The sequence below is a fragment of the Phlebotomus argentipes genome, unplaced genomic scaffold, assembly GCF_947086385.1.
Source record: "Phlebotomus argentipes unplaced genomic scaffold, Phlebotomus argentipes genome assembly contig_15, whole genome shotgun sequence".
Lineage (NCBI taxonomy): Eukaryota > Metazoa > Arthropoda > Insecta > Diptera > Psychodidae > Phlebotomus > Phlebotomus argentipes.
The window spans coordinates 17,744,346-17,768,455 of record NW_026776181.1 but is presented as its reverse complement, the minus strand read 5'-3'; the positions used below and the strand labels follow the sequence as shown (position 1 = coordinate 17,768,455).

Below are 24,110 nucleotides of genomic sequence, written 5' to 3'. Positions count from 1 at the left end.
GACGAAAAGGACATAAAATCATAGATTTTAATGGTTTTTCCTGCGGGAATTCTTTAAAAAAAATCTTTGAAGTTCTTTTGAAGACGAAAAAGACGTAAAATAATACATTTGAATGGATTTTTCTACAAGAATCCTTCAGGAATTTTTTATTTCAGTTCTATTAAGAACGAAAAGACCAAAAAATGATGGATTTTTAATCAATTTCCTGAATGAATTCTTCAGAAAAATCATTTAAAGTTACTTCAAGAATGAAAAGAACACAAAATTATGGATTTTTGTTAGAGATTCCTAATGAAATCCTGTGGGATGTCTGCAGTAGTTATCCAGCTCTTTGAGAAGTGGTATTTGCCCTTTGAGATCCCGGAAGGATTTCTACAGGGCGGTTTCGGTGTTTGCCTGATATTTGAAATGAAGAATCTTGTCTATTGGGGTTCTTTAAGGAATCCTGCATAGCATATCTGTTGGGCTGTTGATTGTGTTTTTACTGGTTTCTTGTTTGCATTTTAGTCTTAGTTATTAATTTCCCATTCTCGCCTGTTGTGCGCAATCAAATTACACCCCTAAAGGTAAGATATTGTGCTGGATTTATAGGCCTGAGCCGCAAACAAATAATTCACACAACTTCGCCCACACCTTTCGCAAGGGCGGCGCAGGAAGTGAAGAAAGAAAGTCACTGCCCTTCATCCACTTCCTGGAATTTATTATTCTATTATCTCACAATATCTCCCCGATAAATTAACTATCTCAAAATACATCATGTGCCTCTTCAATTATTTACCCCGCACATACGACGGGTATTAAAACATTCCCGTGGGTCTTTCCAAAATTAAACATCAACTCAGAGAGAGATTCACCTCTCAAAGAGATCTCCATGGCATTATTTTTCATTTTCGCCCATGTGGCAAGAGGAAGTTTCGCAGAGGAGCCCAGAAGGGATATTGAATTAAATGCTCCTGCGATGGGGGTGGGAAGGGAGAAGGGTGCTTTGGCAGGGATTGAAGTGAAAGTCACTGCACTTGAATCCATATCGTTGTGGTGATATTGCAGAATTTCTGGATTGCAGATTCCATCTCTTGCCCAGAATGTTTGAATGAAGGAGTTTAGAGTGGAAATCATTCTTATTGATATCCCCCAAAGTGATTTCATCCCCCCCCCGCCGTCGAAGAATGATGCTTCGGCTCTTTATGAAGAGTTTGGTCAGAGAGAGAGTGATCAATTGAAAAGGGAAAAATTCCTCCACCCCAATTCGGTCTGATTTTCCCGAAGAATTCCAATTTCCTCCTGCGTCTATTTATCTTTGCATTATCTCAGCGGTGGAAAAGGTGATAAAGGGGAGTGTGAGACGAGGCAGCAATTATATGAAATTTCTGAATTTTGCCATTCACCCTCGTCTTCTGACAGGCATTTTCACACTGTGTCTTGCCAGAATAACTTCATGCCCTCTTCGCCTCGGCGAATTGTCTCGACGCGCGATACTCTTCGCTTCTGCCAGCGAGAGCTATGTACAATCCTGAATTCCAAGTGCCTTCCCGCCTCTCGGAATATGTAAATGCCGCGCGCACTGTTGCTATATAGCAACAACATAATGTATCCACCGCGATGTGCCATGATACGCGAAGACGCCTAAGCGAAGAAATAACATTTACCTTCATTTAATTGTGGCTCAGGATCCGCCGTTGATTCTCCTTGCCAAACCATTCCCTTTCGCACTCGCGCCTTTTTTATCCACCGCGCCTTTTTAGTGCGAATTACGCCCAAGCATAGTGGGTCGTTACTGATTTTTTGGTTGAGTGCGTTGTTGTATTTTGCACGTCTCGCGCGGCGCTGAAAATTGGGAGAAAAATTATATCTCTTCTCCCCGAGTCACACGTTCATTATGTGGGGCTTCGGAATAAATACAGCTGACAGAAGCTGGAGAGGAGGAGACTTGGCATTGTGGAGCTGAGGTTCTCTCACTTCCTTCCTGTGTCTCTCCCTCCACAGCAAACCTTCCTCATCAGTCTCGCATTAGGCGAAATTGTTGCATTAGAGCATGAGCCAGTGCGATGGGAAAAGAAGAGGGAAGTCAAGAGTAATTTCAGTACAGCATTGCGACTGTCGACAGTCAATTTGCACTCACTTCCTCATATGAACTTCATATTTCAATAGAGTGCCGAAGGAGAGATTTGCCATTAATCAGGATCTAATGCGATTAGCCAGCAGAGTGGCTAAAAGTCAGGTTGATTGGAGGAGAAAGGAGCGACTTATTGCAAGTTAGAGTCATGCTTGAGGAAGGAAGTAAGAAAATCATGAGATTTTGTTGGGTATTTTCACCTGACGAAGCCAAGGAGGAGATAATATGCCTTAAATCTTTCCTCAGTTTCTCTGCAGAATCTCAAACAATTCACACACTTCTCAATACCTTTACAGGCATTTTCTTAACAAACTTCAGTCTTCATTTTCTAATTTTACCTTTGGAAAAAGCTTAGAAAGACTCTCACCAAATTGTGAGGTTATGAATGCGTCTTTAAGGTTTATTTGCATACTTTTAAGTGTTTTTAAGTATTATTTAGTAGAAAATTAGCCTGAATTTACCAATTTGAAGCTCAAACCGCAGAAATAAGTGAGCAAAGAGGCATTTTTCTAGGCTGAAATGATATTTTTTGAGGTTAGGATTCAGTTTAAAGCCCTTTCTTGATCAATCTGAAGGTTTTTACTTTAATTAAATACTCAACTGTGCCAAAAAATAAGAAATTTCCCAAATTCAACGTAAATATGATGATTTTGAGAGTTATTGAAAAGCCCAGAATCTGATTTAAAGGTTTGAAATCAATTACATAACCTAAAAATGAAAAATAAATTGATTTTTTCGATTTTTCTGAGCAAAATAAGTTAGAAAATGCTTCAATTTGTAGCAAATTTTCGAAACACTTCCGCAAAATCTGTACACCACTTCCGACCGCAATAAATGCCCCTTGGGTGAAGCTAGAGATCTTATTTGCGCAAAATGTTTCAAAATTAAATACACGAAGCGGTTTGTGTCAAACCGCCTCTGCGTTTCGTTGGAAATTCAGATGTGCTCCGGCTTTATGGCAGTAAAATCGTATTTTATTGAATAGAATTTAATTTGTGAATGCGCCAAAATGCAGCACAAGCGTCAGCATATTCAATTTATGCTTATGCTAAGTTGCGTGAATACCCAATAAAACGATCCGCACGCTCTAACTCAATCCCTCATCATTCGCCATGCGATTTCCAAGTCTATTTCGGGTCGCCCAAATGGATGCACCGCATTCGGAGTGTTTATGAAGTATTGCGAAGCCCAGAAGGAAGTATAATTTCTGATTCATTAACTCTTCTCTCTCTCTCTCTCTCTTGTTCTTGCAGGTAAGCTGAGACGATATGTTTGCGAAGATTACACATTGAGGTAAATGACACGCATTACAATTTCCTCGGCATTGATATAATTGACAATTTCGGTGGGATGTTTTTCTTCAGCTCCCACTTCTGCGTCTCCTCATCATCACACGCAGGAAAGGAGACTTTCCATTGAAGACGATGTGCTGAGAAAGTCTCTCAGAAACACGCGGAAGGGGAGAAAAAAAATTTTGGAGGAAATTTAAATCAAATTAATTTGCATGTCGTATGAATAATCAAAGGCTTCTCATGCCATGTAATTACATTTGTGAACGACGATGATAACACATGAGAGGAGACGAATACAGAGAGTGGTTGACTTTGCGAGTCGTTTTCCTCAATAAATTCAACAGAACTTCTTTGTGTGAGCAAATTAAGTGCCAAAGATTATGGGAAGAAGCAAGACTTGCGCTGGTAATCTAATAAATTTGCACATATTTCATAATTTTGCGCATCACTTGATCCTAATTACATTCGCAGTCTCTCAAATCGCAAATGCTGTAGCGAAGCAAGGGGGAGATAATACAGTCAGAAGTGCTTTACAGCTGAGCAGAAGTACTTAAGAAGTTGAAGTGCTGAAAAACCAGAAATATTCCTTTCCTGCGTGCTTCTTTGACTGACAAATTATGCCAATTCTTTGGGTTTTCTTCGATTTTTACGCAAGAAACAAACATAAGATTCTTTTTTCTAGGTTATATGACAAATCAAGGACAGATTTAGTGAATAATTCGAATTCTAGCACATCAATTCGTATGTTATAGTTCTAGTAGTTGACATAATATGGCATTTGCAAGCAATTAACAGTGATTTTTTGATCTTTTGATGCCAAGAAATGCTGCAAATTGTACTAAGATTGAACATAACCTCAAAATACTCATTCTGACGTGGAAAATTGTTATTTTTAAAGCTTCCTAGACAGTTTTGACTGTGATTCAGCTGTTTTAAGATCATTTGCAAAGCATAAGAGATGATTTTGTGATCTAGAATGCTTCCAAAAGGAGTCTTTGAAGATCTTTCAGTGATATTTTTGAGGTTATGGTCGGAAAAGACGTCCAAAAACAGCTGTTTTAAGTAGATTGGTATAGAAATATTGCATAGAAGCCTAAAAGATAGATTATAACTTGAGTATTAATGTGGAGACAGTCTAAGAACTTCCTGTTTTGTGTTCTGAGAAGTGATGTACAGATTGAAGGCATATTATCTCCCCCTTGTAGCGTAGTTCTGAAGAGGGATTTAGCGCACTTCATTTGGGTTTCCATCGCATTTGCTATTCGCCGAAGTCGCGAGAGACTTCAATCATGCCGCCAGTTGCGGCAAAAGGTGACAAACCAGCTGTTATTAACACCTTTTCGCGCAGAAATTTGTCCAACTGAGCGATTTAAAGAGTGCCATCTGATGGATATCATGGAGAGGAGACAGAGGAAATGAGGAAGACATTCCTGCAATATCCTCCTCACTCGGCAATCATCTGCATTTCACTAAATTCTCGCAATATTTCTCCGCGACAGTCGAATTATTTCCACAATTCCAAACCCCGCGAGTCCCCATGAAAGTGCACAATCTTGTAGGAATGCTCGACATCCGCGTGTAATTCCCAAAATTCCCTCCTCGTCTCCGGCTGAACGGCCACGTGCTCGTGGCATCTGCCATTTTTCATTGACTTTCAAATGCACACCAGCTTCACAATTAAGTCCGCACTTCAACATTGTCTCATGATAATTCGCACAACTGCGAAATTGCGAGTTAATTGCCGATGGACAAGTGAATTTGTGCGCGAAAAGAGACAAAAAAAAAGTCGCAGTGGCAAAAATCATGATTTTCATCTTATATACTGGTGGAATTAATTTACCAAACATTTCAACTCCAATTTCCAATGGTTTTTCCACACTTTCGCCATCACCGAATCGCACACTCGAATTTAGTTTTATTCAGTCCGCGTCACTCCAATTTGGTGCATTTTTATTATGTCTCCATTGAATTTCGGCATTTTTTACTGGTTTTCCCAAGGGGAAAATTCAGGGCGTTTAAACGTCAAATATTTAAACCAGCAAGAAACGAGCAAAAAGCCAAAAAAAATTGCTAAACAGTGGATTCGAACACTTAAATTATGGGGAAAATGCCAAATTTGCCATTGGGAAATACAATCGGATCTTCTACATGTCTTTCAAACTTGATCAGCTGATCAAATTTCCTTCACTCTCGGTCAGTATCTCGCCAGGAAGTCATAGAGTGTAAAAATGCGCGAGAAAAGAGAGAAAATTATGCGTAAAATGCTATTTTAGCGTCCCCCACGCCGACTTTGCTGCCCTCTGGCGGCGATATTTGATGAAAATTCCTCCAAAATCGACAAGTGACTTTCCCCTTGGTTTTTTCGCCCTCTCAACCACTCAAACTTTGCCGATATGTCGCACTGTTCGAAGTCCTCTTTGCCATCCATGAATAATATTTCCAAGTATCGCCAAAAACAATATTCCAGCGCTCAAGTGGGAAGAGCAGAAGCTTGAAGATCAATTAGTTTGGACACAGAAAAAAAAACCACTGATGGACAGTCGTGTGTCTGTTAATTGTCAGTGCGAGAGCATTGAAATTCAAAATCGAATTGTGACTTGTCGCCCGATGCAAAGTCGTAACAATGTCCATTCTGCATTCTGTGAGCATGATTGTGAGTCGGCAGTGAATATGAATGGTGTGATGGTACAAAATTTAATCATGTTTGAATGATTGAAATAGATTCAGGAGCGTATAAATGCATGTGGCTTCTTGCAAATCATCCAAGCGTGCAAATTCTCAGTAAATTAAACCACAAATATCACATGCTGAGCTTCATTCAATTAAGAATATTAAATATTGCACAGATTCCTTCTTCAAAGTCAATGCAGCAAGATAATGGACTCTTGAGGCAAATAGGCAATTTACAAGTCGATTTTTGAGCCATCTTAATGGTCTCAATCGAGTATTGTGTGGAAAAATTCAAATAGTCACATTGCCACCAGAGGGCAGCGAAGATGGCGTGGGGGACGCCAAGAATATCGCATTTTTCGCATGATTTTCTCTCTCTTCTCACGCATTTTTACACTCTATGACTTCCTGACTCGATCCAGGCTAGAAGAGAAGGATATTTGAAGATAAAAATAAATTTTTTCAAGCTGATCAAGTTTGAAAGGCTTGCAGAATTTCCGATGTTATTTCCCAAAGGCAAATTCGGCCCTGCGGTCAAGAAACCGACCTTTTATTCCTACTTTCAGAGTTCAAATCCAGATTCTGGCAAATTTTGTGGCTTTTTCCCTTTTTTTTACTCACAATTTTCCTTTAGGAAACACAATCGGAACTTTTACAAGCCCTTAGAGTTTAAACTGCTGCCCTCTAGCGGAAATATGTGGAGAAAATAAGCAGTATTTAAATTTAAATTGAATAATTCAAAAATAATCAAGAAATTCAAGGATTATTCAAATATTTTTCATGTTAAATGATCTCAAATCGCGTTGAAGAAGGAAATTTTTCTCCAAAATTACATCTCTGGCTGTCATTTGGATTGCTTTTTGAGAAGCAACTCCGCGATATCGCATGCATAATTGAGTTGTGTTGTGGAATAAAAGGCTCCCCAATTGAAGTGTCTATTGCATCCGCCTGCTGCACAGTTGTGTATATCGTTAAAATTGTGTGTCCAAGTCCCGGGCGAGCGGGACAAAAAGGCAACATGGCATCGCGATCACATAACCCATTAAATTCGAACATATGCCGCGGTGCGTACATGTATTTATGTTAAATTGTCGCTCATACGGAGTGCTTTCTAGCGGGAGCGCGAGTGTGTTTTTAAAATATCAAACGACAGACCGCCCAGTCGACGCGCCGACCAACCGAGGAGGAGAGAAACACTCACAAATATTCCCGATGTGGCTAATTAGAATGGAGTGACTGCATGTGAAATGGTGAAAAAGTGGGCTCAATTAGTACTTTGGCGTTCGCGCGTCTCCCACATCGCGGCGTTCGGCCATTTATCAAAATCCCCAGACAAACAGCATTATTTCCCCGATATGCCTATCAATTACCTTTCCGTCGGCATTTCACGAATAAATGCCTCTTCCTGCGCGATCTGCGTCCATGTGAATGACATCGAGAGGATGTTTCGCGATGCACATTGCAATGATTCATGCTACATTTGCAGTGAAATCTTCTCGACTAATTTAATTATGCAGCGCGACTGTTTAGACTTCCCACTTTGACATTATTTGGCCAAAAAAGAGTTAAAGCATCACACAGAGTTTGTCATTTGGTGGGAAATTGCGGAAAGAAAGGAAATTGAATATTTGATGAATTCATTGGAAATTTGCTCTAATGACTAGAAATGCAGTGATTTTAGGACATTTTATTGGTGTGTTTTTGGTCATAAAATTCATAGGCTGGTGTTTAGACGTGATCCACCCTTGTTTTGCCGCGTGATCTGCTTTCTGGGAAAACACAAGGGGAAGATAATATGCCTTAAATCTGTACACTAGTTCACAGAACACAAAACAGGAAGTTTTTAGACTGTTTCCATTCGATATTTCTATGAAAATCGACCTGGATCGCTGTTTTTAGACATCTTTTCCCATCATAACCTCAAAAATATCACTGAAAGATCCTCAAAAATTCCATTTTGAAGCACTCTAGATCACAAAATCATCTCTTATGCTTTGCCAATGATCTTAAAATTGCTGATTCTCACTCAAAATTGTCCAGAAAGTTGTCTAAATGGACATTTTTCAAGTCTAAATGACAATTTTTGAGGTTATGTTCAATCTTAGCACAATTTGCAGTGTTTCTTCGTGTCAAAGAATAAAAAAAATCAAGGCTAATTGCTTGCAAATGCCTAATTATGCCAAGGACTAGTTGAATTGATGTGCTAGAACGCGAATTATTCACTAAATCTGCCCTTGATTCGTTACATAACCTAAAAAACAGATTATTTTGTTTGTTTCTTGCGTAAAAATCAAAGGAAATCGTAAGATTCTTGATGTTTTGTCTGCTAAAGAAGCACGCAGTACAGGAATATTGTAGGTTTTTCAGCAGTTCCACTTCTTAAGCACTTCTTCTTACCTGTACACCACTTCTGACTGTATTATCTTGTCCTTGGGAAAACACAGAGACCAGCAAAGGGATTGCTTCATCCCCTTTTGCCGTCAAGTTGAGTCGATGTAAAAGGATTTATTGCTCATCCTTCACAACAGTTTATTTTCTCAGGCATCTCCGAATCGTTTATAAGCTCAATTTTTCTGTTTACACAGAGATTTGCCCTTGTTGTCATTTATTGCATTTTGGGACTTGACTCTTCATTTTACACAAGAGAAGAGGAGAAGAAGAAAAAAAATCTCCTCACACTTTTTTCACTGAGTTTTTGTCGAGTATGATTTGAAAAGGAGGCGCAATAAAATGTGTGCTAGTAGTTCAATTTTCGTCAACGAGGGGAGTTATGTGTATTTTATAGTACGCACATTTTGAGATAAATTGCATGGGAGAGAAAATTTTGGGTGGTGGAGAACTGAAAAATGCCAATAAGACTACAAATAACCTTATATTGTGTGCCATCAAATGCATGGCTATATGTATCTCTCTCACATCATATTTATAGAAATATAAACTTTTATTGAGCCAACAATTTTCTCAATTCCACCCAAAGCTTAATATTCCGGCGAAATGTGCTAAATGCACTGTGTGCGGGCGGGGGCGCTTTAGGCGGGATGGGGGTGGGGGTGGAGGGCCGTATGGGAATCCCATATAGCGCCAATGTATCCCTGCAAGGCGGCAAGAGCATAAAACATATTCTCCTTTCGGATATTATTCTGTATGCAAATGTTCGTATAGCTTTCGATGTCATGAACCTTGTACATATTTCCATATAGAGCATATTTCTCTATTCATAGAAGGATTCCCCAAAGTTTGCCCGGGAGGTGAAGTGGCGCGCGGAGGACGAGAGAGAGAAAGTCTAACAATATGATATGAGATTTGTAGCTGCTGTCGCCGCTTTCATCCAATTCGGTGGGAATCTCTGAAATTTAAACACACTATTTTTCTTTTCTCTCTCTCTCTCTCCACTTTTCTCAGGAAAATATCCTCCTCTCGTGGAGGACTTTCCACCCTTTTCACTTGCCGGATGATATCTCCTTTTCCTCTGGCGTTCTTTGCTGTTCATGTCAAAAGGAAGAGGGCGATTGCAACATTTTTTCCCTCTTGTTTTCCTTTCCCCAAAGCATTCAAGAAGTGGAGTTCATTAAGAAAGCAATGTTGGGTGGCCAAGAGGCTGACAAGTCGTCAATTTCACTGACGCAATGATTCCCTGAACTCTTCAAGACTTCAGCCAAGGGGGAGATAATACAGTCAGAAGTACTAAAGAAGTGGAAGTGTTCAAAAACTTACAATCTTCCTTTCTGCGTGCTTGTTTTACTATTTAATTATCATGATTTTCTGGATTTCTTTTGAATTGTGCAAAGAAACAATCATTTTTGAGGTTATGTCGCGAATTACGGACGAATTTACTGAATATTTTGCATTTAAACACTTTAATTCTTATGCTAAAGTCGCTAAGATTGCTAATCATTGGCGGAATTAAGCATTTTCGACCATTTGATGTGAAGAAATCCGGAAAATTTTGTTCCAAGCGAACATAACCTCAAAAAAAGTATTGATGACTTGGAAAATGGTTATTTAGACCACTTTTCTGCACGATTTTGACTATCAATCAGAGATTTTATCACGCAGAAAGCTTCCAAGATCTTTTAAGATCTTTCAGTGATTTTTTTGAGGTTAGGGTCGGAAAAGACCTCGAAAAAAGCGGTTTTAAGTGGTTTTTTTTACAGAAACATTGCATGGAACTTAAAGATATTTATTGTGATTTGCAAATTATTGTGAAAACAGTTTAAAAATTTGATGTGGTGTACAGATTAAGATCATATTATCTCCTTCTTGACTGATATTCTGCGGCAATGCAAAAGACATGCTTGAGATTTTCCCCCTTCGTCATAAGAGCCTCGCTTATCCGCCCTTCTCTCTTCCTCCCTCCCTCCCTCTCTCTCTCCTTCTCACTGTCACATGTTTTCCTGTGGCAAGATTTTAGAGCGATAGCAACGATTTCCTGCACAAGACTACCGACGAGCTAACACGAAAATTACGTGAAAGTGGGCAAAAAGGCGCTGAATGGCTGTTATGCAAAAAGCCGCGAGCTCTCGAGGCGAACAACGAGTTATATATTGTCGAAAAATTTGCAGCCAGAGTGCGAAATATTTGACCCTATTCTGACGCCTGTGCTAAAGGTACTTTCGAATGAAAATTTTATCTCCTTTTTATTGACACTCCCTTGGCTCACACACATCGCTTTAGTTGCTCTCATCCACGGTCGTGCGTCTCTAAATTTATCATATTCATCGATTTTCCCTGTCGTATTCGCTCCATATTTGAAGGCATGCTGGCGAATGGATGGAAAGATGGTTGGAGAGAAAAGAGCTGAAGAGAGGCTGGAAGAGAAGAAAAATTTTCTTTATAGTAATGGAATTTGTAAATATTTTAGCATTTCTTCTACTTCATTTTACTTTTATTCCTCCACACATGTACATATATATAGCACACTTTCGGGGGTACATTATGTACACCTCGCAGCCAAAACTCCATTGCGAGATTTACGGGATTCGCTCTCCCTTGTGTGAGCCACAATAGACGCACAACCACCACATATTGCACATGTGTATGTGGCACATAAAAAGAGATTATATATGAATTGATATTTCTTATACTTTATATCCGGAAGATGACGTGCCTATGCCGAGGAATTTACTACAGCCCAAATTTACTACGCACTAGAGATGGGGATTCATTTGGCTGCCCAATAACTTCGCCTTTATTGACTCCGCAATACCCAAAAAGCATTTTATTCGCCATCGCTAAGAGTGATTCATCAAAATTGAATTCTAAACCCCCAAGTGAGAACGCTTTTCCCTTTTAATCACCAATAAAATTTATATATCAATAGTTTATGGGTGGTGTAGATTAAATTTTCAGCGGCATCTCATCCTTGCACTTAACTTTCGCATGACTGACTTGCTCCTATAAAATATTCAATTAAAAATTCCCACTTGATGAGATTCACTTATGGATTGGATTACATTTAACACTTCAATTAGGTTCAGCAGCATAACTTGCGACTTAACCTTATCACCCATAAAAAACCCACAATTTTGCCATGAATTTATGCATCTTTAAGGAATTTCATCCTATAATTCATAATATTTCAATTTTCGCCTAGCGAAATTTCTGGGTCGTTGCAACTTTACAGATTTCAGTTCGTAAAAGTTACAAATTCGCTATGAAACTTTACGCTTATCATAGTTTATATTGACAACCGTTCGGTGGCGCTAGTGTCAAGTATGAATAAAGTAAAAAATAAAAATGGCAATTCAAAGCGATTTAGTACGAATTACAGCTGTCAAATAATAAATCTTTGTGATAAAATATCTCCATCAAGATGGGATTCTTGAAGCATTCTTCTGGCCAAAGTGTCTAAGAAGTTGTCTTCGGTGTGACATTTCAGTACAGCTGGATTTTAGTGCACAAAAGACGCGAAAAATCCAATCAATTTGTGTTAATCAATCTGAAAACATTATTATTGTCAATTTTCCAGCTTGTCTTATATGTTATGAATTGCAATATTGCAACGCAGTTGTAAGAATTCATAACATTGACATCTTATTTAAAATGAAATGAAAATAAACTTGCAACGACTCATTCATTTCCAATTAGAAGAAACGTTGAAATTGTGATCAAACAGAATTCAATACTTCAGTCTAGACTGTTTGTAACAATAAATAACATCTAGTAAAGTTGAAAATTCCTAATAAATATCATCACCTCCCCTCAAATAATGTAACTACCCTTGCCACAAAAGCCGGATGTGGAAACACCACGTGAAAACTCATTCGCGAGGCAATTGCGTGATTATGCTAAATAAGAAATCAACTGATCAATTTCATTAAAATGATAACTTCCTGTCACATTCCACAAACAATGTAATTTATTTGAGTGGCAGAGCCCAAAAGGCCGTTCGCGCCCTCAAGTTCACTGGCTGCCGCGGAGTGTATTTATGCAGATTCTGCCGTGCGATATGCGCGCAATTGTGGCGAAAGTGGAGACAGTTTTGGGGGGTGGAAAACCTATGCAAAAATATTGCCATGCATTGGCAGTGGCTTCACAATAACTGTCTCTGCATTGTGTGCAATGGCAGAGTAAACAGTTTCTTCAAAAAATATTTTATATTGAATGTCATATGTCGAGCATATGAATTATTTGTGTTGTGCATGAAGAAAACCAGAAACAGAGAGGCAAATATGTGCTCAATCCACAATTTCGCTCCAGAGCGCTTCTGTGGAGCTTTCCAGCGGGGAAAATTTGGATTTTCCTGCAATTTATCGCAGACTTGGCAGGGGTGAGAAAGGGGGGTGGAAAAGGGTGGACAGCGCGCGATGGCTGTATTTGCATTTGCACAGTGTAAACTTCAAATGCATTTATTATGCAATATTTATCATATTTCAACCATCTTCCCAACATTAATAAGAATGGGAGAATTTCAATTCCAACCCCCGCCGCCGCCGAAAATTGTTTGTTGCTTCTCCCTCGTGATTTTCCCTATTAAACTTTCATTGTGGCATCGCCCACGAAAACACAAATAGATCAAAGCGATTCTCCTTGGGATGAAAAGAGGAAAAAGCGCCCCCCCCAAAACGTGGAAAATACCGCGGCGAAGAAGTTTTTCGGTCGACGCAAGAAAAACCCCAGGAAAATCATAAAGCCAGAGCACAGAAATTAATTTAATACCTGAAAGAGCTCCTCAGAGTGGGGCTATTTAAGTTTAAACGTGTTCACTTTTTTATTATTTCATGCTTTTTCCGCTATGAATTATATACAGCTCCTCTCTTTGCTGGGCTCTTGCGTACAAAACACCCCCAGACAATTTCGACACACAATCTCCACCCGCTCGCGTTGTATTTATATTGGGAAACACGGAGAGAGAGAGCAAAACTTTTTGGTCAATATTTCCCCCCTTCCACCCTCCTTCGCTTGCGCCGGGAAATCTGATGGTGAACGAGTGTATTTGAAATGGGCCTCTCTCTTCCACCCATTTTTATCTTATTTCCATTTCGCAAGTGAAAAGTGAATAAACTTTTTGCCCAGAAAAAAAAAACTTTGTCTTTTGATATGTTTTGCGCCCCGACACAAAGGCATCATTCATTCATCCATTTCGGGGGGGATGTTTTTTTCCACCGCAGATTTCTCAATGAAATGAGAAATTTTATTATTAGTTTCTCTGTTGTGGAGAGAATTTGCAAGAATATGTCTTTTGCAGAGAAATCACGCCGTTCTTAAATCGTTTCACATCCAAGTTCACATCGAGGAAAAAAAAGGATTAGAGAGGAAAAGAGTACAAAATTCATGGATAAACCCAGAGGAATTATCCAAGTATGAAGTCAGATTAATGGCAAAATATAAAAATTTCCCATCATGCACAGAAATATTGTAAGAGGATTTTCACTTATCCTGCTGCAAACTTTTCCAAATGGTTTTATTTGCGACGATTTCACTGCGAAAAACAACTCATTTTCATCATAATTTTTGTAAATGCTTAAAAGAAATTCGCCAAATTTACCCTAAAATACCGAACAAAAATTATTTTGTGAATATTCTGACAATTCTTAACCAAAATATGACAAAGTTAATGGAAAAACTCAAAAAATTGAAAATATTTCTTTTCAAAATCAATTTTTTATTGTTCTTTCATACTTTACATGCACTTTTCTGTACTATTTTCAAGTGAAAAAATTCAAAAATATGACAAATATTCATTCAAAGTCAAAGAACATTTTAGAAAAATTTTGAAAATCGAACATATAATATGTTTATCAAATCAGAAGCAATTTTAAACTAATAAATGCAATTTGAGACAATTTTCTTAATAAAAATGTACATTTTAGGCGATAAAAAGCGACTTTTCGAAATTCATGCATTGAAAATAAATAAAATTGATATACAAATCTCAAAATTTTTCAATATAAGACGAAAACTCTGATAAATCGACTTTTCTTAGTGTTCGATTCACCCGTCGAGCATAAACCTTCAAATAATCTGGCTATCGTCTAGACTTCAGTGGTCAAAAGGTCTTTTCGATAAAAAAAACTCGTCCAACCTTTCATCCGCGATGTTCTCCAGCCGAGGGGTGAATAATTTGGTCATCCCCTGCTCACCATCTAGACACCAATTAAAGTCTCCATTCTCGCTGAAGCTTACAAAATGCATATTTGTCGGACATCATCGGTGCATAAAAAGTACGATTAAGTGGAGTGACACGAAGGAAGTCAATGGAACAATCAAAATAACAGTCACAGAACACAAATTAGATGGCTTTTTTTCTGCATAAATTATTCAAATTCTGTTATGAAATACACAATTTTTCCTCTCTTTCGGGGAGAATAACTTTTTTTTACTGCTGTAAAAATGGACTCTTAATGCTGTTTGGAAACGCAAAGTGACTTGGCATCGGCATTGAGGGTCAGACAGAAGTCAAGAATTGATGGAAAATCCAGGCAATTGTGATGGGTGAAATTGGAGAAAAATTCCTCTTAATTCTCTTGCGCGCGATCTTCACCCAGTGAGTTTGGAATTGTATTGATGAGAACACCACGAGAAATATATCATGTGGTGAATTGTATTTAAATTGCATTATTCATGCTCTCGCCGTGAATGAAAATTCACTTGTCAGAGAGAAGTGAAAAGCTCATGGATATTTAGCCTGTGTGTAATCTATACTTTTGTACAACCCCCAAACTTTGTGCGCCGAGCATCGCAGGGCGGAAGATGCTGGGAGAGAATCTAGCGCAGCACACATGCTTCCGTGCCCTCTCGCTCTCCTCTTAATAATATAAAATCACAGGGGTGAAGTTTTATGTGTGTACACCTACGAAGGGCTGCGCTGTGTGCGGCGGGGGAGGTTTAGTCGTTTTGTACACATATCCTAGAGGCACATGTTGAACTAACCGAACCCCCTGTCATTTTGGGACTCTTGGTTTCCATCAACAACCCACAAGGTTCAACTATGATTTTCCGCAATACACCCATCCAGATTCCGCCCGTCATCCCCTGTGCATTAGGGCTCCATCGCCGTGGAGCTGCGGCGGTGTGAAGCGGGGGGGAGCTAAATGCCTCTCGCCGTGCTCGAGGAGTGTGGAAACTTTAAGGAAATTTCAAGGATTCGCCCGATAGTGGCGGCAGGGTGACTTGGCGGTAATAGATTGCATACAAGTGCGCCTCCCCCTCAGCCACCCACTGCTATTTATTTACTCCAGCCTGAGAGAGAGAGTGCTGAAATATTCACCCCGTGACTCTGCCGCCCATCGCGTACATAAGGTAATTGCTTAAAGTAGCTCAATATCTCCATTTTTCCACACACGCGCGCGCTCAAATTCAACTGTCAAATTTTGCGGAAATCCCACTTGTGATCTCCTCATCGCTTCTCATAAGAATTTTCTACATTGATGAGCATCAGGGGTTGATATCGGAAGCTCTTCCACGCTCATTTGGCCGCCCCGGGGGCAAAACAAGCCACCACGAAGAATGTCTGCAGGAGCATTTCTTCTGAACCGGCACAAGGCAGATATGAACACATCAAATTATGATTTACAGTTGAGAGCCTCATTTGATGTCGCTATAGGAATACTTTCTTTGATAGGACGGAACACAGCACAGACAATCTGATTATCTATATCGAGTTAGTGGTTTAGAAACTCACACACACAGAACGCCATGAGTCGCTCACAAAAGGGGATTTTGCGGGTGCGGAGCGAAAGGAATCAAAAGGAACATCAACAGAAAGCCACTAATTTATACATGTCTTCGCTACACTGACTCCCCTTTACGTAACCCGCCACACAGAGCCAACCCCCAACCCTGTGCGGCAGGAAATTCCAATGGACGCCGGAGACAAAAATCAGTGCCGGCACAGGGCGGCCAATAACCCCAAGCCATGGGGTGGATGCCATAGAATTTTGAAGCGTCATATTTCCTGTTTATTATTTAGGAGGGCAGCGCTTTGACGTGAGTCACTCTGTCGGAGGGTTTGTCGGATCCGTGCTGAGATGGAGGCTTTTATTTTCCGTTTTAAATGTTTTTAAAATATGCATGACAATTTGTCGTCTATCAAGGCAATTGATCTTGTGTCAATCTAAGTTGGTTGAAAGGACAGATTACTAAGTTTCAGGACATCACAAATATGCGAATATTAGGCCCTTATCAGACATAAATGTGCAATTTCCTTGATTAAACACAATTTTAGGGGTAAAATCTTGGGAAAAATAGTTCAAATCAACATTCTAAGGCCTAATTAGTCTATATTAGTCCATATCAAGGGGAGATAATTAGTCAAAAGTGATGAACAGATCAACGGAAGTGTTTAAAAACTTACAATATTTCTTTTCTGACAGATTCTTTCGCCTTTTCTAGGTTATGTAAGGAATCTAAGACAGATTAAGTGAATATTCCACATTCGAAGTCATCAATTCTAATCCTTAAGCTGTAAAGATTACAAATCAATGGCAGAATTAAGGATTTGATGCCAAGAAATACTTCAAAATGTGTTAATGTCGATCATAACCTCAAAAATAATAATTAAGACTTGAAAAAATGGTGAAATAGGAAACTTTCTAGACGATTTTGACTCTGAATCAGCAATTCTGAGTTTACAGTCGATTTTATCATTTAGAAAAAGCTTCCAAGCAGAGTCTTTAAAGATCTCTTAGTGATATTTTTGAGGTTATGGTCGGAAAGATGCCCTAAAAGAGTGTTTTTATGTGCATTCTTCAGAAATAAAGCGAATAGAAACTTAAAAGATTCAATTTAATTTGAGAATTATTGAGAAAATAGTCTAAAATCTAAGTTCTGAGCACATTTGGTCCATATGAGCCCTCTTTTACCCTTAAAAACCCACTTTAATTAGTCAAATTCGTGCATAAAATCCCTCAAAGCGATTATTTAGTTCCTCATTAAAATAATCTTTAATATCAATGTGCTTTAACATATGCAAGTTGCCTGATAATGTGATTAAGCTTGCTTTTTCAATGCAAACTGGCAAATTAATCTGGGCATATTTGGCACACTTGAAAAGGCATCAAATGTCCATTGAGAGCCGAACCTACAATTTCCAATTAAGGCAACATTCTTGTTAGTTTCTTCAGGTCATATGTACACATAGATATTGCACTTCCACCCCTTGCGAAGCCGCATGTGGCACTCCACCCTCTTCTGTTCGCATCAATTTGAACGTGAGCGAATTCGATGCCACATTTGAGGGCCTCTGTTGCCCTATTGAGCGCATCGAGGCTCTGAGGAAATTACGTGTGCAGGATTTGGCATCCTGTTGAGACGCATTGCAAAGTGGCGCCATGCAAGCATTGTCGAGCGTTGGGGCATCATTTTCACCCCTCGCGGGGGGGCGACGAGTGCAATAAAAGGGAAAATCTTATTTTCATTTTCGGCGAGGCGAGAGAGAGAGAGAAAAAAAGGGACACTGCGGCGGGGAAGAGGGTTGCGAGGGTGTGTGTGCGTGCGAGATCCCCTCCTTGGCACCGATGAGGGTGTGAAGAAGAGCGCCTGGGTGACAGAGTGAGAGGGGTGGATGGCGAGGAAAGTGGAGATTCTCAACTCAAAGAGACAATGTTATGAGATTTCAGTGCATTTGGAGTGGAAGTCACTAAACGCATGCGTTCAATTATGATTCCTCGAGTACACTGTGTTGCCATCGAACACCTTTCCATCCCCATACAGTGCCAGGAGTGTGTTAGGGCTCCTCAATGAGTGGATTTTTCCCATTCAACCACCACAATCACACTCCGAAGCGTCTCGGTGTGTGTTCACACCATCGCACTCTGCCCAAACATCCCTCCATCTCGCTCACGCGCCAGCACAAGAGCGTGCCACAGAGCGAGAGCGCATGAGGAGCAGAATTTGGCTTCACGGGAACATCCGTCGGGCTCGGACGTACTCTCGACAGTCTGTTTCAGGTTGTTGCGTACAATAGGCGAGCCCTGTTTACGCATCCGCGACGGACGCGTTCGATTCTGCCAAGAGGGCATCAATTATTTATCCATTTGCCGAGCGCAGTGTGGATGTGACTCCTAGGCTTCCGTGACAATGATCGTGCACGAGTTAATGTGAATTTGTGCGACCATTAGCATGTGAGACGTGATTTCGCGGCATCGCACGAGGACTCGAGAGAGTGTTTCAGTGGGTAAGAAGGTCCCGTGGATGCGTTGTGACGTAATCAGGACATTTTTCCCAACTGCGAAATATGGTGTCGATCTGGTCAGGGAAATACTTTCGAAATTCATCCCCTCATTGAGCATCACTCGCGCCCCGCGTTCTGCATATTTTGCGTATTTTGCATACTTGAGTGGCGTGTTTTTCGCCAACCAACCCTTCGCTGTATTTCACTTTTTCTTTTACGATTAAATATTAATAAAGCACATAATATTCCGGAAACGACTACAAGACTCTCCGCTCTTTTTTTCTTCTCGTTTTTTTTTTTTATAACTCACCTGCGCAATTTTAATTAATTTGATATCCGTTTGACACGAATATGCAATTTTGCTCAGGAAACCCGCGTTCTTTCGTTCTCTTCGCTCTCAAGTGTGACCTCTGTCGAAAAAGGAAGACTTTCCTGAGTGTGTCTCAAGAGAAGAGGAGAAAAAAGAAGGCCGTACGTGAAATTTGTCGGTGTTCGTTGGGAAATAAATAAGATGCAATTTATCTCCGTGACAGTTGGACAAGTGATGCTATTTGCTATATTTATTGTATATAATTAAACGCATTGCTATTTTTACAATTTTTTCCATCGTCTCTCCACCAAATGCTATTATTAGCGGGGTTTGTCTGCCGAGGAAGGCGTGGAAAGCGGGGGGGGGTCGTTGAGGGCAAATCATCACAGAAAATTATATCGGTTCTTTGAGGAAGTCTTTCGCGAAATTGACGCTATCGCGCGCGACAATGATGGGCTAAAAGTCACTCGCATTGCAGCCACACACACTCAAGAAGTGCCATTCGCGGCTGTGAAAGTGCAAAAGTTTTTAATAGAATATTTCGACAATGTGGAATTTGGGGAAGTTTTCCCTTCGGCGCGCGGGGGTTGAAAAGAGAAAGAGAGACTCAAATTGGATTTACGGGTAACAAAAAGCAGTTTGAATAATGCCACATAATGCGAAGAAATATGTCCGTACGATTTCACATTCTCTCGCTCTCAATTGGACATTACTTGGTCGCCTGGCGAGAGGCAGAGCTGAAGTCCCACTTAATCATAACACAGCAAGGAGCGCGCTGTGCCGACGCCTCGGAAGAGTATGAAAAGGCACATAGGGCAAATTTATTTAAATTGGCTCAATTGAGTTTCATGATAATCATTTCTTCTCATTTAGAAGAATATCGTGAAGGAAATATATGTGTGCGCCAGTGAATGGGGCGCGCCGAGGGATGCGAGCAAGTGGAATGCATGGCCTCTGATGCTGGGGCAATTATTGCATCCCAAATCATTCTATAGACATTCATTAGGCCCCATCTAGAAGGATTATTTTCACATTCATCCACTCCGTTTTCTTGTTCTTTTTTCCCTCCGCGACACCGTCAGTGACGTCCAAACACTCAAGACTGGGATGAATTAATACCATTCTGAGCCACTGAGAGCAACTAAAGAGCAAATATTTGGAGGGTAAAATCGAAAAATTGGAGAAGATTTTGCGAGTAAAATCTTAAGGGACACTTTACGGGTTTGAAAGATTCTCGTTTCTTCAGAAATAAGGAAGTTTTTCTAATTACGCACACGTTTTTAACGTAAAATCTTAAGTAAAACCCTAAAATTCCGATTATAGCTTAAGTATTTAAGCAATTCATTGAGTGTTTGCAAACTTTTCAGCTGAGAAACTTGCTTGATTCATGAAAAATGAGGAAAATAACGTGATTTCGACCACTAAATTCAATCCTTTTGACTGTCTTATGCAGTAATTCTTCGCGTCCTTGCGCTGAGAAGTCAGTGACAGAGATCTTCATTGAATAATTTGGGCGCGCTTGTATGAGAATTCATCCAAGAGATGAAAATATGACTGAGCATGTAGAATTGTTGGCCTCAGAATGGAATAGCGTCACTTTCCAACTGATTCACCCGGTATGGCTATAATTAATCTTATTGAGGAGTGAGACGAGAGTTGGAGATATATAGAAGAGTGAAATGTTTATTGCGAGTTAATTAAATTTTCTGTAGGGAAATTTAAGCGTATTGAGGAAAGTTTTAAGCACCGCGCCGTGGATAAACCACTCTTCTGCGTGTGCTTCTTCTTCTGCTGGTGAACAAGTACACAATCACGCGCGCGGGGTTCTTTCAAGACACACAGAGAGCGAGAGATTCTTTGGGTTATGGAAGATATCTATGGGGCTTTAGAGAGAGAGAGAGTGTGAGAGAGAGATATTAATTTATCTTAGTCGCCTCATTCGCCTCCCAAAAACTCCTCACACAACAACTCTTGCCAAACAACAATGAAATGTTGATTAGATCGGCATCAATTCATGAAATCAATTTATCAATTAAAGTCCAAGAAACTCTTGAATTGCTGGAGGAGGGCCGCAGTTGAATAGGAAATAGGAAAGTGGAGAGAGAGTGCAAGAACTCGAGAATATTTTGAGAATATAATTATCCCTGGGTGTCCGTGTGTGCGTGGCCAGTGAGAGAAATGATTTATGTTGAAAAGTTGGTGGTACATGTTCATTGTCTAAGTGCTTGAGGACTGAGTTTATCATCAAAGTGTAATGCCGAGCACGGGCAATTGTCTCTGCTGTCAGTGAATCCATCGCGGGAGAGAAATATTTGATACTTTTTCTGCACCGCCGCCGCCGCCGCCGCCGCCGCCAAGGGGGAGGCGCGCCCCAGCCGGCCGAAACATGACGATGAAATCTATGAAGTACTCCGATTGTGACACCATAATGGATGGATACAATCCAGTTCCGCCACCATTGCCGCGGCGAGTGCCGCCAGTTAGGAATATTTATGCCGAACCATTCACATCTGAAACCAGTACCAACAGGTAACGTTGAAAAAAAAGCAGAGAGAATTCTCACATTGACACCACTGGCCGTGCCATAAAATGAGAAATATCTTCTTTCAAACCTCCACGGAGTTTCCTCTCTGTCCGACACTGTAAATATCATATTTTATTGGATATCTCAACATAATGCTCTGCGTTAAATTTTCGAGCGCTCCCAGCATTCGAGAGGAGTGCTGTTGATTTCTCCAGCGGTGGGCCTCAAGGGACAGATTCTCATTCTAACAGAAATGGGAATGATGTACAATCCCAACTGGGCTCCGATGCTGCTGAAAGATGAAATATTTATTCAGCAAATCGTCCCACAGAAGTCACTGAACGATACATTCAGTCCTATTCTACTTTGCAGTCTTCGGAGTGATTCCCAATTAAACACGGGAATGTTAAACTGTTAAATTTCAAACATTTAAAAGTTTAACATCCCAAATTAATAGGGAAAAAGAATCCTTTCTATTCCCGCTTCAATATTCTTAGAAAGTTTTAAGCGCTTTCACAATGTGTAAGAGAAGAAAATGTGTGAAATTTGCCAAGATTATTAAAATTCAAGTTAATAATTAGTAAATCCGCGATAAAAAGTATTAACTGCAATTATCTTTCATGTTTATGCTTGAAAATTAGAGTCACAATGACAGATTGATCCATCTTTGCAAGATAATTTGAAGTTTCTGATCTGTAATTATGCTTTTAACACATCCTTTAACACACATTGACTTAAAACGTGTGAATCAGAATGAAAAATAACACTCGTATCGGATTTTTAACACAATCGCCGTTTTAAGCAAGCAAAACACTTTCTTAAATTGATTTAACACATTTTTAACATTCCTTGTTTGAATGGGAATCGCTTCGATTTCCTGAAATTTAGACGTTATTTTCAAAATCAATTAATATTCAGATTAGAGCAAATTTTGAACAATTAACTCTACAAAGTGAGAGACTTTTTCTTGACAGAATTTATGTCTTTTAATTGCAATTTAAATCTTGAATCTGAAATTTCTTCCACATTTTATATTACGTAGAAATTCTGAAGGAAATTTATGTTCTTGACAATATTGTTGTTGAGTTATACAATCATAAGATGAGATTGGGTGAAGTTGAATGCGCGATTCAATGGAGAAATACAGAATTAATTGAGCAATTTCTCTCAAAAGCGAAGTACATTATTTTTCCACATGAAGTGCCCCTTGGCGAAAAGGCGTTTTCAGTCATCCAGAAGAAACAAACAATGTTCCACAAGTCTTCCTCATTAAACATTTATAACAATGTCTCTCTCTCTCGGTCTGACTTTTTCTCTGGGTTCTGTTTTGAGGGAAAATATTGAACGCTAATTTATGATTTATTGCCTTTCAAAATGTTAATAATTCACCAAGTCAATTCCACCATATGGTTTAACACGAGTCAACCGCCAACTGGAGATTGTTGGGAAAATGTAGTTTAAGTCTCCTTCTGGCTGGTAGTTTAGCCTCGAACTTCCACCCTCAGTGCATCACCCGGAGCAACAGAAACTCAAGGGGTTGATGACTATCAGAGAGCAAATGCAATCGGGCAGCATATTTTTATTCCCAACTCATTCTCACCCACAATCCGCAGAATGATCGATAAAGAACACGCTCGCAGATACACAAAAGTCGTTGCCACAGCGATAATCTTCAACCCAGAGTGAGAGAGAGAGTGAGAGTGGAAGAAGTTTAAACCCTGGCGGAAAACTGTGCTTGAGGATTTCAATTAAAAAATCTTTGGGGCGGGAGTTTTGTAAGACATCGACGCGACACGAGTTGTATCGCCCCAGAAATTGGGTTATTCTATTTGTTTTGAAATTTACTTCTTTTCAATAATTCATTCCCGAAGCTCCGAAATATTTTTCCTTCTATGGTTCCGGGCTATGAATTAAGTATTCACTCGACGAAGTGTTCTATAAATTATGTATTAAGCACGAGGAGGGTTTAAATAATGCTTTAGAAGAGAACATTTTGCCGCTTTTTTCTGCCTCGGCGTTTTCTTCACATTTCTCTCGACTCGCAGGGAATTTTTGGGAGCATTCTCGATTGGTCACTTGAGCGCATAAAGTCTTCTGAGACAATTATCTTTGGCTCAGCAGTGAAATTATTGTCCATTTGCACAATCTTTTCCCACTTCTTCAGCTGGCAAAAGTGTCCAAATTCACAAAACTTCTATTCCTGTTATATGGCGAAATCAAAGGACATCAATTTGAAGAAGATGTGTGCTTTTGTCCTGATTTTGTCCTTCCCAAGAGTTTTTTTTACACACACACACTTTTGGGACTTTGAGAAACTTTGGTAAATATATTTTTTTCAATTTTCCACCCAAAAGTTTTCCCCCTTTTTTTCACACTAATTGTGGGAAAAGCAAACAATAGCCCGAAGAAAGTAGGTATTTCCTTGGAAACAATCAATGTGACTTTCACACTGAAAAGTTCTCTCTTTGCTTCGTCATTGTTGAAGTCGATTTTCGAGTGGCAAAAAGAAATTGTTAAAATGTGTAAAGAAAAGAAAAAAAAAAGAGTTCATTTCTCCCTCAGATTGCATACAATTTACATAGATAATG

General features: G+C 39.7%; 1 protein-coding gene across 1 annotated transcript in view; it reads left to right on the top strand.

Annotated features, from left to right (window-relative positions):
- The first annotated feature begins 18,463 nt into the window (after nt 1-18,463).
- The window catches only part of LOC132263238 (teneurin-a), a 97,126-nt gene continuing 91,479 nt past the window's right edge, over nt 18,464-24,110 (top strand). Inside the window, exons 1-2 of the mRNA XM_059762905.1 lie at nt 18,464-18,691; nt 21,037-21,527. Coding sequence (XP_059618888.1) covers nt 21,385-21,527 — 143 coding nt within the window. The 5' untranslated portion in view covers nt 18,464-18,691; nt 21,037-21,384. The remainder of the gene's footprint in view (nt 18,692-21,036; nt 21,528-24,110) is intronic.